Source organism: Ambystoma mexicanum, chromosome 14 (genome assembly GCF_040938575.1).
Source record: "Ambystoma mexicanum isolate Mex_15411 chromosome 14, UKY_AmexF1_1, whole genome shotgun sequence".
NCBI lineage: Eukaryota > Metazoa > Chordata > Amphibia > Caudata > Ambystomatidae > Ambystoma > Ambystoma mexicanum.
The window spans coordinates 607,386,374-607,402,559 of NC_090940.1; the positions used below are offsets into that span (position 1 = coordinate 607,386,374).

General features: G+C 52.1%; 1 protein-coding gene across 1 annotated transcript in view; it reads left to right on the forward strand.

Annotated features, from left to right (window-relative positions):
* The window catches only part of NOXRED1 (NADP dependent oxidoreductase domain containing 1), a 160,110-nt gene that overhangs the window by 117,507 nt on the left and 26,417 nt on the right, over positions 1-16,186 (forward strand). The window contains exon 6 of the mRNA XM_069637995.1: positions 12,513-12,732. Coding sequence (XP_069494096.1) covers positions 12,513-12,732 — 220 coding nt within the window. The remainder of the gene's footprint in view (positions 1-12,512; positions 12,733-16,186) is intronic.

Sequence of the window (16,186 nt, forward strand, 5' to 3'; positions counted from 1 at the left end):
TCCGAAGGCTGCCGAAATCGTCGAAGACTGACCCGAGAAAGGACCTGGTAAGGCGCCCTCTTCCCGTGCTCCGAGGGACCATCGAGCACCGCTCCATCTTCGCCGAAGCGCCCTGGAAGACAGACCCTCGAAAGGCTGCCGACCCGAGACGGGACCGCCGAGGAGATCGAAGTGAAGCACCCGGACATCGCCGCCGTCGAAGTCCATTGCTGTCGACCAGGGTTCGCAGGTTTGTGTAACCGCTGGAGGCCCGTCGAAGTTGTGTTGCCCAGCCGTGGGAACCACTTGACGCCGTGCCGCCGACGACCGGAGCCGTCCGCTCCTTTGCCTAAGAACATTCGAATCGAAGGACTCCCTCGTCCGCACCGTCGACCGCTTTATCCTGCCGGAGAAAGTCGAGGACGACCAACGCGCTGAGGAGAAACCTGCCGGTGGGTTTCCCGCCACCCGAAGACCACAAAGACTCGAACGACTCGACGCCCTTGCTGGGCCTCCGTCTCCACAATCTTTGCGGTCCAGAACTATTGTCACCGAGGTGCCCCGCACGCCTCTGCCTTGCAGGACGCCGACGACCCGAGGCCGACGAGCACCGCTCGGACGAAGCTGCCGCCTCATCGACGCAGTTCTACCCTGTTTGTCGACGGACGTTCGACGCCCCGTGTCTCCCGCTTGAAAGGGAAGGCATTCAAGAAGGGCTGTCGATTCCCCGTCGCCGAACGCCGAGTTCCTCGACGCTTCTCGACGCCTCTCGACGATCCGTGACTCCCGCTTGAAAGGGGGTCGCTCAAGAAGGATCTGTCGACACCTCTTCGAAGAACTCGACCCCACCAGGTACATTGGGGGGGTAAAAACATTATAGGAGGGAATAAGACTTGCAGAACAATATATGGACTGGGCTTGTGCTATATCTTTATTTTACAGGTTGCCCAGGTGGGGGGATCTCCACACAGAACTGTGTCTAGTGATAGGGGCCAGTATTCTGCCTATTGCTCAACCATCTTATTTTCTCTCCTCTCTCTATTGTTGGTTTCACTCTATTGATCTGTGTGACAATGTTACAGTATTGTTGATGCACTTTAATAAGATCTAATACAAAGGGTGGTACCACTTTAGAATAGTATATATTTGCCATTGTTGATTTTCCTAAGTACAAAGTGAGTTATTATGATAAGTGTACATAACCTTGAATATTGATTATATAAAGACTGTGTTCTAACCAATACAGTGTGTGGACATTCCGTTGTGGGGGCTTGGGGACTACACTGTACTTAAGAACCAGCCTGCATCACCTCCTGAGAAGCTAGGCCTTGATTGCTTGTCCATTGATTGCTACCGTACTAGAGAATCTTGGCTGGGGTCCTCTGTGCCTCTCTTCTACCATATAGAGAGCAGAAGTACAGACACCCCCCACCGGTCCTTTACAGCTGGTGGCAGCGGTGGGATGCTTATGGTTTTAAGAATCAGTGTATAACCGTGCCACTTACAAAGGATATCTGCACTTTATTAAATTAAGGTTTAGTTGTGTACAAGATAACTGCATTACAAACAATGGAGTCTATTGCAAATGGCAAATTGACTCGGATGAGCTTGGAGGCTCTCCAGAGTGCTTGTGAAGCCAGGGAGTTAGACTTTGTGGATAAGTCTAGGGCTGAGCTGATAGCTGCCCTGGTGGACTACCAGACTGATGGTGAAACTCTTGATGAGGGGGGGAATGCAACCAATGAGGACTCTGCCCCTGGGGTTTCTGCTGAATCTGTTTCTGGGAATGCCGCCATTCCTACTGCCTCTGTTCCAAACCTCAGCAATTCCTTGGAGCTTGAGTTATTAAGGATGAAATTGGCCTTTGAATACCGCAAGTTGGAAATAGATGCTGAACTTAAGAAAGAGGAGTTGGCTCAACAAGTGGAGCTCAAGAATAGGGATCTTGAACTCAAGAGCCAGGACACTGAATGTCAGAGAATCCAGCTAGAGAAAGCTAGAGTGGAGACTTCAGCTAAAACCAGTGAGTGTGTCAGGTCCCCAGCCACCAAGTTTATGAAAGATTTGGTTGGTGTATTTGTGGAGGGTTCAGATATCCTCCAATGGATTGAAGCGTTTGAAATGGCTTGTGCGATTCATGATGTTGATAAAAGAGATTGGGCTAAGTGTTTGTTAAGCAGAGTGCCTCAAACTGGATATGACTGTATTCTGAAGCTGAGTGTGGAAGAAAGGGGTCAGTATGAGTGTATGAAGTCTGCTTTGATTGCCAAGTTTGGCAAGACACCTACCCAATACCTTAGAAGGTTCAGGGATTTTAAGAAAAGAGAGAATGTGTCTTGGGTTGACTGGGTGAGTGCTGCGCACATGAACATGATGGGGTGGATCGATGGATACAAGGTTAAGACTTTTGTTGAATTGTCCCACCTCTTGTTTTTTGAGCATTTTTCTGAAGCCTGTTCACCAGAGCTGCGTCAGTATGTGGCTGACCAGAACATTTTGGACCCCTTTAAGCTGGCTAGGTTGGCTGACAAGTGGGTCTCCCACCGGGTGTCCCCTAAGGACTCCAGTGGGAAGGACAAGGACAAAGAAAAGGGGGCCTCTCAGAAAGCTGAGGAGTCCCACAAGCAGTCACAGTCGGGTAAACCTAAACCTTCCTCTCCCAAGACCCAAAAATCTAGTGGGGATAAGTCATCTGTGGGTGGGAATAAGAGTAGTGGTCCACCTGCTGCAAAGCAGGCTCCCAGTGGTTCCAGTACCGTACCCCGCACTCCTGGCGCTTGTTGGGACTGTGGGGCTCTGGATCACAAAAGGGGTGACTCCAAGTGTAAAGGTAAGGCCCTTGGAGTACAGGCTGTTAGCCTGACCTACCCTTACCCCGTGTCTGAGGTGGAGGCCTCTGTCCTCCCCTCCTCTACTGAGGTCACATTTGGTGCTCCGGTAGAGATTTCCTTAGTGTCCCTTGGGGCCTGGGACCAGTATGCAGAAGTACTGGCGACTATCCCACAGAACACCCGTAGGTTTTTGAGAAGTGTCCTCTTGAATGGCCAGCCTTCTACTGGTTTGAGAGACACTGGGGCAAGCATGACAGTGGTGGACAGGACCCTGCTCAAGCCAGAGGACTATGTAGGTGCTCCTCTGAGAACCACCAGGTTAGCTGGTGGGCCTCCCAAATTATCAACTGTAGCCTTAGTCACACTCATGATTGGAGACAAGACAGCAAAGCTTCCTGTCCTGGTTCAGGACAATGTCCCTGCTAACATTCTGTTAGGAAATGATCTAGTAGAGTTGGGGTTGATCTTGGATGGTCTTCCCATGACTGCTGCTGCAGTCACTAGGTCACAGGTGACACCGGGTCTGGCTGTGGGTCAGGTACCCGAGCCAAAGGCGAGGCCTAAGGCAAGAAGAAGGAAGACCAAGAAGGCCACCTCTGTGGAGGGAACACCTTCTCTTCCTGCTGTTCCGACAGCACCCATTGGGATCCCTGCTCCGGACGGGCTGGGTCCAGTGGAAAACCCAAACTCAACTCCTGTGGGAGAAGAGACAGAAGACTCTCCTGTGGGAGAGGTTCTCAACCCGGAGGATCATCCCGACCTTCAATGCTTGTTAGCTGAAGGGGGACCCTCCCGGGCAGACTTCTGTAAGGGACAGAGAGAGTGCCACTCTCTCGAGGGACTGAGGAAACAGGCCCTGTCCCAGGCACAAGAAGTGCCTAGGACGTTCCGGATTTATTGGGAGGGTGAGCTCCTTGTTAGTGAGCCCACTAAGCCTGATCCTGGTGCCCTCAAGAGGTTGGTGGTACCCCAGGTTTACAGGCCCTTCCTACTGCAGCTGGCTCATGAGGTACCCTTGGCTGGTCATCTTGGGACCAAGAAGACTAAGCAGAGGCTCTCTGCCCATTTCTACTGGCCACGGATGGGAGTAGAGGTGGAGTCCCACTGCAGGACCTGCCCAACTTGTCAGTTGTCTGGCAAGACTGGAGGCAGGGTCATTGCCCCACTGCAACCATTGCCAGTGGTTGGCACACCATTTGAGAGGGTGGGCATCGACATCGTCGGTCCCCTTGACCCTCCCACTTCAGGTGGACATCGGTTCATCCTGGTCTTGGTAGATCATGCCACCAGGTACCCTGAGGCAATACCCCTTCAGACTGTTACTGCCAAGGTGGTTGCCAGGGCTCTCATGGGCATTTTCACCCGTGTTGGATTCCCCAAGGAGGTTGTCTCTGACAGAGGATCCAACTTCATGTCTAGTTACATGAAAACCATGTGGAAAGAGTGCGGGGTAACCTACAAGTTCTCCACCTCTTACCACCCCCAGACCAATGGTCTGGTTGAGAGATTTAATAAAACTCTCAAGGGCATGCTAGGGGCTTTGGAAGAACCCCTAAGGAGGAAATGGGATCTCCTCCTGCCATGCCTGCTGTTTGCTTACAGAGAGGTACCTCAAGAGGGTGTTGGTTTCAGCCCCTTTGAGTTACTCTTTGGACATCCCGTGAGGGGGCCCCTCGCCTTGATCAGAGAAGGCTTGGAAGCCACCCCTCCAGGTCCCGCCAAGCAAGTGGGGGACTATGTGTTAGGCCTCAGACGGAGGATGACACAGATGATGGGTCAGGCAACAGCAAATCTCAAGGCCAGCCAGGAATTGAATACGTACTGGCATGACCTTAAAGCCTCGCAAGTGGATTGGACTCCGGGACAGGAAATCCTTGTGATGGAGCCTACCAAGCCTAGAGCTTTGGCAGACAAGTGGACTGGACCCTTCAGGATCATCTCCAAGATGGGCGAAGTCAATTATCTGGTTGACATGGGAGCCTCTGGGGTAGCCCCTCAGATATTCCATGTCAACAGGCTCAAGCCTTTCCACCGGCGAGCAGAAGTCTCATGTCTCTTGCTGGCTTCAGGGAAAGAAGAGGATGAGAGTGAGCCCCTTCCTGATTTGCTGCATAGCAACCCTCAGGATGGCTCAGTGGAGGGAGTACATCTCTCTCCGGATTTGACAACAGAGCAACAGAGGGCCTGCAGGGCTCTGCTCCAACAGTATGCCTCTCTGTTTTCACTGACGCCAGGCCTTACACCGTGGTGTAGGCATGAAATTGACACTGGTGACAGTGTGCCTGTCAAAAGCAGGTGCTACCGTATGTCAGATACCGTCAAGAACCACATCCAGGCTGAGGTCGCCAAGATGTTGGATCTGGGTGTTATTGAACCCTCAACCAGTCCCTGGTCCAGTCCAGTGGTCCTTGTCCCCAAGGCAAGTTCCCAGGCGGGTACCAAGGATTGGAGGCTCTGTGTGGACTACCGAGGAGTCAATGCCGTCACCAAAACTGACGCGCACCCATTGCCCAGGGCTGATGAGCTCGTGGACACCATAGGTGCTGCCAAATTTGTGAGCACCTTTGACCTTACCTCAGGCTATTGGCAAATAGCTCTGACGGACCATGCCAAGGAAAAGACGGCCTTCTCAACACCTGAGGGACTCTACCAGTTAGGGTCATGCCTTTTGGGTTGAAGAATGCCCCTGCCACCTTCCAGAGATTGGTCAACCATGCGCTCAGTGGGCTGGAAGCCTTTTGTGTGGCTTACTTAGACGACATTGCCGTCTACAGTTCCACCTGGGAAGAGCATTTGACACATCTGGATAAGGTGTTGCAGGCCTTGAAAAGGGCTAACCTCACTATCAAGGCCACCAAGTGCCAGATAGCTCAGGGGAAAGTTACCTATCTTGGTCATGAGGTAGGAGGGGGTCAAATCCAACCTCTCTCCAGTAAAGTACAGGATGTACAGAACTGGGAGACTCCCACTACTCAAACCCAGGTGAGAGCCTTTTTGGGCCTCACTGGGTACTATCGCAATTTCATGGCAGACTATGGAACCATAGCTGCACCCCTGACAGCTCTAACTTCACCCAAACAGCCTAGGAAGGTTAATTGGACCGAAGACTGTCAGAGGGCCTTTGATGACTTGAAAGAAAGTCTGTGTAGGGCACCTGTGTTGTGTGCGCCTGACTACAGCCGACCCTTTATCGTCCAGACGGATGCCTGCGACACCGGAATTGGAGCTATCTTGTCCCAGTTAGATGACAAAGGGAGAGAACATCCTATCATATTCATCAGTAGACAACTCAAGGGTAGAGAACTTAGGTGGGCTACTGTTGAAAAGGAGTGTTTTAGCATAGTTTGGAGCCTTAGGCGTTTTAGGCCCTACCTTACGGGGTCTACCTTCAAGGTCCAAACAGATGATAAGCCCCTGAAGTGGCTTATGCAGATGAAGGGTGAGAATCCGAAATTGCTCAGGTGGTCCATTAGCCTGCAAGGGCTAGACTTCACCATAGAGCACAGACCAGGGAAGAGTCACGATAATGCAGATAGCCTTTCCAGAAGGTATGTTGACCGTCTGGATGAGGGTGTCTATCCCGTGGGAGATTAGACACCCTCCACCTCAGTCTGGGGGGGGGGGGCGACTGTGATGCTGGAAATGCATCAGAGGGACAGGGCCTCTGAATCCTTGTCCTTTACTGCTTTTTATCGTGTGTTCTGTCATGTTTTCTGCCCAGGAGTCCATGTGGGACTCCTGGCAGTGCAGCTCTCTCTTTTGGTTTGGTGAACAGACCCATGGGATACCCTTATGGCACCCATGGGTAGGGGTACAACCCTGTGCCCCTAGTGTATGTTTTTGGGCACCTGTGGGTGGCCCACAGAGCAGGGTATGGGCTGGTGGCAGCTCCATGCTGAATTTGACAGGTGCTCTAGGTGTCCTCCATTTTGGGATACCCAGGCCCTGCCATTGGGATCAGTTGATTCCTGATAGGAAACAAAAGGGCCCCTGTGGCCTCTTGTTTTCTATTGCCTGTTACCTTGTTTCCCAAAGTCCTGGGAAGCCCTGACTCTGTCCCTTCCCCCTGACTGGCTGTTGGGTGGAAGTTCCATATATGGTGTTGGTGTGAAGGCCCAGCTAGACTGACTGGAGCCTTCCCAGTGACTGTATGTTGTGGGTACCTCCTGTGGGTGGGACCTGGGTGAATGGAGTGTGTGACCAATATACACTCCTTGTTGTGGTTGTCTGGTTTCTGGCATGAGAGACAAAGACTGAGACAGCCCTGCCCGAAACTGGCCTGAATGCAGTGTGTAGTGTTGAATGGCTGGGTACTTGTCCCAATCCACATTCCTTGTTGTGAGTGTCTGAAAGGGATGAGTGTGGCCTGAATGCACTGTGTGCCTGATTGGCTGACTGACTGCATGAATGCCCTTCTGTATGATTGGCTGCTGAGTGTGTGCCAGCAGTGTGGATGAGAGACAGAATAGTATATCTGGGGACCTCTCACCACTGGTAATTGGTTCAGAAAGGTTCAGAAGCGTTCAGAAGCTGAGTCTTCACTCTAAGAGTAACTGGAACTGCTGATCCTCGACATCCAGCTGGAAGAAGAAGACTTGCTGTGGCATTTGCTTCGACCGATCCGAAGGCTGCCGAAATCGTCGAAGACTGACCCGAGAGAGGACCTGTTAAGGCGCCCTCTTCCCGTGCTCCGAGGGACCATCGAGCACCGCTCCATCTTCGCCGAAGCGCCCTGGAAGACAGACCCTCGAAAGGCTGCCGACCCAAGACGGGACCGCCGAGGAGATCGAAGTGAAGCACCCGGACATCGCCGCCGTCGAAGTCCATTGCCGTCGACCAGGGTTCGCAGGTTTGTGTAACCGCTGGAAGCCCGTCGAAGTTGTGTTGCCCAGCCGTGGGAACCACTTGACGCCGTGCCGCCGACGACCGGAGCCGTCCGCTCCTTTGCCTAAGAACATTCGAATCGAAGGACTCCCTCGTCCGCACCGTCGACCGCTTTATCCTGCCGGAGAAAGTCGAGGACGACCAACGCGCTGAGGAGAAACCTGCCGGTGGGTTTCCCGCCACCCGAAGACCACAAAGACTCGAACGACTCGACGCCCTTGCTGGGCCTCCGTCTCCACAATCTTTGCGGTCCAGAACTATTGTCACCGAGGTGCCCCGCACGCCTCTGCCTTGCAGGATGCCGACGCCCGACGCCGACGAGCACCGCTCGGACGAAGCTGCCGCCTCATCGACGCCGTTCTACCCTGTTTGTCGACGGACGTTCGACGCCCCGTGTCTCCCGCTTGAAAGGGAAGGCATTCAAGAAGGGCCGTCGATTCCCCGTCGCCGAACGCCGAGTTCCTCGACGCTTCTCGACGATCCGTGACTCCCGCTTGAAAGCGGGTCGCTCAAGAAGGATCTGTCAACACCTCTTCGAAGAACTCGACCCCACCAGGTAAATTGGGGGGGTAAAAACATTATAGGAGGGAATAAGACTTGCAGAACAATATATGGACTGGGCTTGTGCTATATCTTTATTTTACAGGTTGCCCAGGTGGGGGGATCTCCACACAGAACTGTGTCTAGTGATAGGGGCCAGTATTCTGCCTATTGCTCAACCATCTTATTTTCTCTCCTCTCTCTATTGTTGGTTTCACTCTATTGATCTGTGTGACAATGTTACAGTATTGTTGATGCACTTTAATAAGATCTAATACAAAGGGTGGTACCACTTTAGAATTGTATATATTTGCCATTGTTGATTTTCCTAAGTACAAAGTGAGTTATTATGATAAGTGTACATAACCTTGAATATTGATTATATAAAGACTGTGTTCTAACCAATACAGTGTGTGGACATTCCGTTGTGGGGGCTTGGGGACTACACTGTACTTAAGAACCAGCCTGCATCACCTCCTGAGAAGCTAGGCCTTGATTGCTCGTCCATTGCTACCGTACTAGAGAATCTTGGCTGGGGTCCTCTGTGCCTCTCTTCTACCATATAGAGAGCAGAAGTACAGACACCCCCCACCGGTCCTTTACACCGAGCCATCTGCATTTCCTAGAGCCGGGCCAGTGGGACCCCTACAAGGGGTTGGTTCCGACACATAATCCCGGATGGCCTCCTTAATGTCCTCCTCTGTGATCAACATCGATTGTTGGCCCAGGTATTCAAAGGCTAGAGAAAAGGGGTAGCCCCATCTGTAGCGCACCCCTTTTTCCTTCAACAGCTGGGTGAGGGGGCGGCACATCCTGCGTTTGGCCAACGTATATGCGGAGAGGTCCTGGAAAATGGATACCTGGTAATTATTATATGTAATCTCCTGAGCTTTTCTGGCGGCTTCCAGCACCCTTGTCTTTTCCGAGTACTAGTGGAACCGGACCAAGATAGATCGGGGCCCCCCAGCCCATCCCCCTGCTCTGTGGACCCGGTCAAAGGTGAGCTCTGTGGTCATTTCCTCTTCAAAGAGGAGGGCAATAATGTCTCGCACCACTCTGATGACCTCCCTTTCCGTTTCCCCCTCCGCCTCAGGGACCCCGAAGAATCTAAGGTTGTTCCTCCGCTCTCTATTTTCGAAATCATCCATTTGTCTTGATCTCTCCTCTTCCCTCTTCTCTAGGGATGATAGCCTCAAGTTCATCTCTACCTCTTGTGTTGCTGAGGAGGACTGGTTGGTCTCCACTTGGAGGAGTCTGTCTTCGACTTTGCCCACCCTTTGGTCCATTTTCTCAAATTTCTGCGCAATGTCGGAGCGCATATCCCTGATCCCTTGCATGATTGAGGCAAAGCCTCTTTCCATGGTCCGCATCGACGGTTCAGGGGCTTCCGAGTGGGCCATTTCTCTGTCGTGGGACGGACTGACGGTACGGGGACTTGTCTCTTGGAAACGGAACCGTTGCAGGCTCCTCTGCCAATTCATTAGGTGCCCCCAGGGCCTTTCCGGTAGTTGTACCCCGGTGCTGAGGGGGACCCGGGATCGACCGGTGGGCCAGCAGGTGCCTCACTTATGGGGACCCCCTCGGGGGGGGGGACGGGCTGGAACCCCCCTCCCTCCGCTTCGGTGATCCTTTGCTGCTCCTGGGGGTCTGCTGACGGGCGGGCACACGCCCCGCCTCCCTCTGGTGGGGGCCTCGCACACGGCGCGGGATTCCCCGGGTCCTGCAGTGTCCTTCATGTGTTGTTCGGGGGGGGAACACTCTCCACCCACCTCCGTGATCCTTTTTCGATCTATGGGGGCGGCCGTCACTGGTCGGGCACACGCCCCGCCTCCTTCTGGCGGGGGCCTCGCACCCGGCACGGTAGTCCCCGGATCCTGCTGTGTCTTTCGTGCGTTACACTGGGGGGGAACCCTCTCCATCCACCTGCGTGATCCTTCGTCGATCTATGGGGGGGCCGTCACCAGGCAGGCACACGCCCCACCTCCCTCTGGCGGGGGCCTCACACCCAGCCCAGTAGTCCCCGGATCCTGCGGTGTCTTTCGTGCATTGCACAGGGGGGGCACTCTCCACCCACCTCACCCACCTTCGTGATCCTTTGTTGTTCCTCTTTTTTTTATTTCTTTTTTATTTTTTCTTATAATTTGTTTCTGGTGGGGGGGCCGCAATCGGGCGGGCACACGCCCGTCCACCTCTGGCGGGGGCCTCGCACCCGGCGCAGGAGCCCCCGGGGCCCCCTGCGACTGTCCTGCTCTCTGTTGTGGGGGGGGCGCGGACTACGGCCCCACCTCGATCGTAGTTCTGGAAGAGGTGGAGGCCAAGGAAGGCTTTGTGGCCCCCGCGCCGCCGCCCCCTCCTGACCGGTGCCTGGGGCAGGCGGTAGTTCTCCTGCTGTCCCTGGGCGCCGGAACCACTGTCTGGCTGCCTGGACGAGGCGCAGGGAGGCCGCCACCTCGCACCGGGGGGCTTAGGCCCACCCCGCGCGATCTCGCCGGCTCCGCTTCGTGGACCGCTCACCTGGTGATTGAGGGGTCTGCTCCGAGGGAGGACCCAGTCGCCTCCTCCTCAATTCCCGGGGTCGGCGGTCCTCCTCTTCTCTCCCATCCCGCGGCCGTTCGGGGCGTCCGTGGCGCTCGCGCCGCCGAGGCCGCGGGGCTGGATCTTTGCTTGTCCGGGGTCTGCGCACTCCGCTGTTTCTCCCGGGGGGGTCCCCGGGGCTCACCGCCGGTACGGGCTGCTTTTTTTCCCATGGGGGTGTTTGAGGGGGGGGGGCTCAATCCCCGTTTTGACCTGGCGCCGGCGGGAGCTCGGGATTTAGGCAGCCATTGCCTATGCGCCCCCTGGTGGCCTCCCAAGTTTTTTTTTTTATGTACATTTGAGAGCAGTTAATTTGAGAAGATACCATTCTGCATAGAAGCAGTGGACTTAAAATTACTTCAGTTAAATGCGCTCAGAGTGTTTCATTGCACTATATTACATGTTTTGGACTTGTCTGGTTTATTTTGGTTTAAATATACACTTGTATTATTGTTTTTTTTTTTTTTTAACCGTGCAACCCTTTCATGGCTCAATGCCAGTGTATCTCTAGAGCCCCTTTGATAATTAAAGTTCAGCGGAGAAACATAGTCCAGTTGCCCAAAATGACATCTTCCATAACAAATATTTCATCTGTTTCTAATCTTATGACAATAGCTGGAGTGCTTGGAAACAGTCTCGCACCAGACCGGCACCTTTCCATCTAAATGTTTTCCTAATTATAATGAGACTTCATACTTGTCTGACTTGTGATTGTTGATTTCTATTTGCATGTGTTCTTCCAGTTTAAGGTGAGGGAGACCTTCTGACTTGGTTATTGATACTCTTTGGTCATTTCAGGTTATTGCTGATTGAGTAACTAGAGCCGAAGCTTTGCTATAGGGCATCATTGGGACCCCAATGATCCTGCATAAATAAATACCCTACATAACTGAATGCTGGTTATCTAGGTGATAGAGGGCCAGTTAACGGAGCAAAAAGGCTGCATAACAAAACTTCCTGGCCTTTTTGCTCTATTTACGGGCATTCTACCATCCGGACATTTAATTATCTTGCATGGAAACTTCGTTATACTGCCTTTTTTAAACTGACCACGTTCTATAACTTGCAATAGGTGACACGGGATAATAGAATATGCTGGTTAATTAAGTGCCATTACAACTCTTTCACCATGCTTGCAAAATGACCACTAAATCCAATGTTGTAAGAGTATGTAGCTTCTGATGACATTATCAATATGGAGATTTCTTCAGTTGGAGAATCAGAAAATGTGTAGTAGCTCTGGCAAATAAGAAACATTTGAAAACCTCCTGTGTAAAAATCCAGAGAAGGGCGCGGGGTTTGGAAACGGGTGAGCCGGGGGAGCGGGCCAAACTAAGTTCATTGCAAGGAAAGGAACTGGATTGAATGAACATGGGCAGGACAAATAGTTTGGTTGCTTCATTCAACAGAGCTTAAGTAGCACAGCAATGCTGCAATGTGGTGCTTTCAAGAATATGGTCTAATGTGTTGAGCAATTTGAATGGCAGCTTTGAAAAGAAGGTGAACTAAATTTCGTAATTTATTTTTGAAACGTTCTACTGTTTAAATGTTTTACCTAGATTAGCTAATTTTAAAACACAAATCATTGTTGACATGTTTTTCCTTTCAAACTGTAAACTGTGAGGACTGCGTTGTTGCTACCACAACGGCTCTTGTCATATGATGGCCATTTTGTAATCTCTGCTGTCTCTGATTGTCTCGCAGGTGGAATCGCAGTGAATGCTTCATGGTTTGGGGCTGTCTTGTATGCCGCACTGAACAGCTGTAAAGCATGGAACCTTGCCCACAAGCAGTCCCTTAAGTTACTAAATGACCTGATAAATCGGCTGCTGGGTGGGAGCCGAGGAGAGCAGAACACCTACCCACGGTTTGTTCGTGAGGACTTCATCAACAAGGCCTTTGCTTCCTCCATGGCTGAGGATGTGTAAGTGAGAAATTCTGTTTGATGCAGGGGGTGGGGGGCTGTGGAAATTGACTCTTATGTGGTTTCTTATGTGTCCCATTGTTAGTTATGTTATGTTATTTTGCATTTATATAGTGCCTTATATACCATTGGTGTGGTCTGAAGGCGCTGGTAGGTTGAACGCCCTTGGGAACCGAAGTTCGGGTCAGTAGAGAGAGTAGAGAGAGTTAAGGTGCTAGTGAGCACCTGGTATGTGTGCAGCTGGTGCGGTATTCGTGTAATAGCTGCTTCTTGGCGTTAGGTGTGGTGGTTGAGAGATCTGGAGAATGTGTTCGTTCTCGCAGGAGATATCCAGACCGGATATGGCTGTGTTAGTCCTGAGGAGAACGCCTGGCTGGGGGTGAGTAACCAGCAGTGATTACTTAGAATGATGTGGAGTCTGCGGCGAATGTTGGTATGAGAACAGTTATACCGAATTGTGTCATAGTATCTCTGTGTTCTAGCTGAGTGGTGGTGAAAAGGAGAGAGTAAGCATGGTGGTATGATATGATGGGTTATATGGTCCGCACTCCGCTCTACGCACTCATTCCCTCTACGCACTCATCCCTCTACGCACTCATCTGCTCTACGCACATCTCCTCTCTGCGTACCCCTTTTTCAAATGCACTCATTCGCTCATATGAACTCGTCTGTTCTATTTATTTGTCGGCCCTTCCCACTAGTCTGTTCTATGCAGTCCTCCACTCTACACATTCCTCTGCCCAGGTCATCCATCCCATTCCGCTCATCGGTCCACTCCCCACATTCTATATGCATTCAGTGCTCATCCATTTTACATGCTTATCCATTCTACGCACCCACACGGTCTGTGTAATTCATCCGTTCTAGGCGTTTGTCCGCTTTATCCCTTCGTGTGCACTACACCTTCATCTGTTCTACGCATTCATCCACCCTACGCAATCACCTGCTTTTCGCACTCAACTGCTCCCCGCACTCGCCTGGTCTCCGCATTCACTCGCTTCTTGGACTCAGCAGCTCCCTGCGCCCATGGGCTCTTCGCATTCGTCGCCTCTCCACCCTCATCTGTTCTACGCATTCACCTACCCTATGCGCTCACCTGGTCCCCGCGCTCACCTGGTCCCCGCGCTCACCTGGTCCCCGCGCTCACCTGGTCCCCGCGCTCACCTGGTCCCTGCGCTCACCTGGTCCCTGCGCTCACCTGGTCTCCGCGCTCACCTGGTCTCCGCACTCACCTGGTCTCCGCACTCACTCGCTTCCGGGACTCAGCAGCTCCCGTGCGCATGCGCTCTTTGCACTCGTCCACTCTCCACCCTCATCCGCTCTCCACCCTCATCCGCTCTCCACCCTCATCCGCTCTCCACCCTCATCCGCTCTCCACCCTCATCCGCTCTCCACACTCATCCGCTCTCCACACTCATCCGCTCTCCACACTCATCCGCACCCCATACTCATCCGCTCCCTACACTCATCCGTTCTCAACACTCATCGGCTCCCCGCGTACATCCGCTCCCCGCATTCATCCGCTCCCCGCTCTCATCCGCTCCCTGCGCTCGTCCGCTCTCCATACTCACCTGCACTCATCTGCTCCCACGCACTCATCTGCTCCCCGCACTCACCCATTCTATGCATCTATGTACCCGCTCCCCGCGCTCATCCGCTCCACGCATTCATTCGTTCCCCGCACTCACCCGCTCCCCACATTCATCCGCTCCCTGCACTCATCCATTCTATGTATCTGAACCCGCTCCCCGTGCTCATCCGCTCCCCGCAATCATCCGCTCTCCGCAGTCATCCACTATATGCACTCGTGCTTTCCACACATTCAACAGCGATACACTGTTATATAAATTCATCTCTACACTCATCCATTCTGTACACTCATCCTTCTGTACACTCCTCTACTCTGTCCTCTCATCCGCTCTGTCCTCTCATCCGCTCTATTCACTCATCCGCTCTATACATCATCCGCCCTTATACACTCAACCGCTCTGTATTCTCATCCGCTCTATCCACTCGACCGCTCCATACTCTCCTCGGCTCTATACACTCATCTGCTCTGTACACTCCCTCATCCGCTCTATACACTCCCTCATCCGCTCTATACTCTCATCCGCTCTGTACCCTCATCCGCTCTGTACCCTCATCCGCTCTGTTCACTCATCCGCTCTGTTCACTCATCCGCTCGGTACACTCATCCGCTCTGTACACTCATCCGCTCTGTACACTCGTCCGCACTGTACACTCGTCCGTTCTATACACTCGTCCGTTCTATACACTCTTCGGTTCTATACACTCTTCGGTTCTATACGCTCATCCGTTCTATACATTCGCCAGGTCTGCATATTCATCTGTTCCAGCGATCTATACACTCTCCGCACTTCCGTGCTTATTCGCTAGCCACATTCATGCACTCTACACAGTCCACCGCTCTACATACTCGTCTGTTCTACATACTCATCCGGTTTACGCTAATCCGTTCTGCACATTCATCAGTTTTACGCACTCCTGCGTTCTACTCACTTTTCTGTATTTACACACTCATTCGCGCTACATGCTCGTCCTCTCTGCACACCCAGCCGCTTTACACACTCCTCCGCTCAACATGTTCATCCATTTTGTACGCTTATCCGATGTACATATTCATTCGATTTACACATGCATTCAGACTATAGTGATCTGTTCTTCCATTCATGCATTCTTCCACTCAGCGCATTCATCTGTTCAACACGCTTCATCCATTCTAACTATTCCATCCACGCCATTCCCTTTCTTTCACTCCTCATGCATTACGTCCTTTTCAGGAGTTTGAATCTTTTTATTGTTTCTGTATTATTTACTCTTATTAACCATTTCACTGCTTTGATCTACTTTACTCATTTAATTCAGGTTGCCATTCTAGTTTATTGGCTGTCAATTTCTCGTGTCAGGTAGTTTGATGGATTGAGTTATTGAGGTGCTGTTAGTCTGATTGGGTTAGTTTGGTACGGGATGGCTTTAGGGGAAGAGCCAGGTTTTCAGCAGTTTGCGGAAAGACGTTAAATCCTCAGTTAGGCGGATGTGGGATGGAAGTGAGTTCCATAGTGTGGGGGCCAAGGCTGAGAATGATGATCCGCCTAACCTGACTGAGTTTGTTTTCGGTATGACTAGGAGGCCGGCAGAGCTTGATCTTAGGGTGCGTGGGGGGTGATAGGGTTTTAGCTTGTTTTGAAGATATTGAGGTCCGGTTTTATGCAGTGCTCGATGGAAGATGCATAAGGTTTTAAAGGTCACCCTTCGGGCTACGGGGAGCCAGTGCAGCGTCTTAAGAGCTGGGGAGATGTGGTCTCTTGGGCCGAGCACGAGTAGCAATTTGGCTGCCGCGTTTTGTGCTCTTTGGAGTTTATTCAGTTGGTACGCATGGACTCTGAGGTATAGGGGGTTTGCGTAGTCAAGTCTTGATATAACAATTGATTGA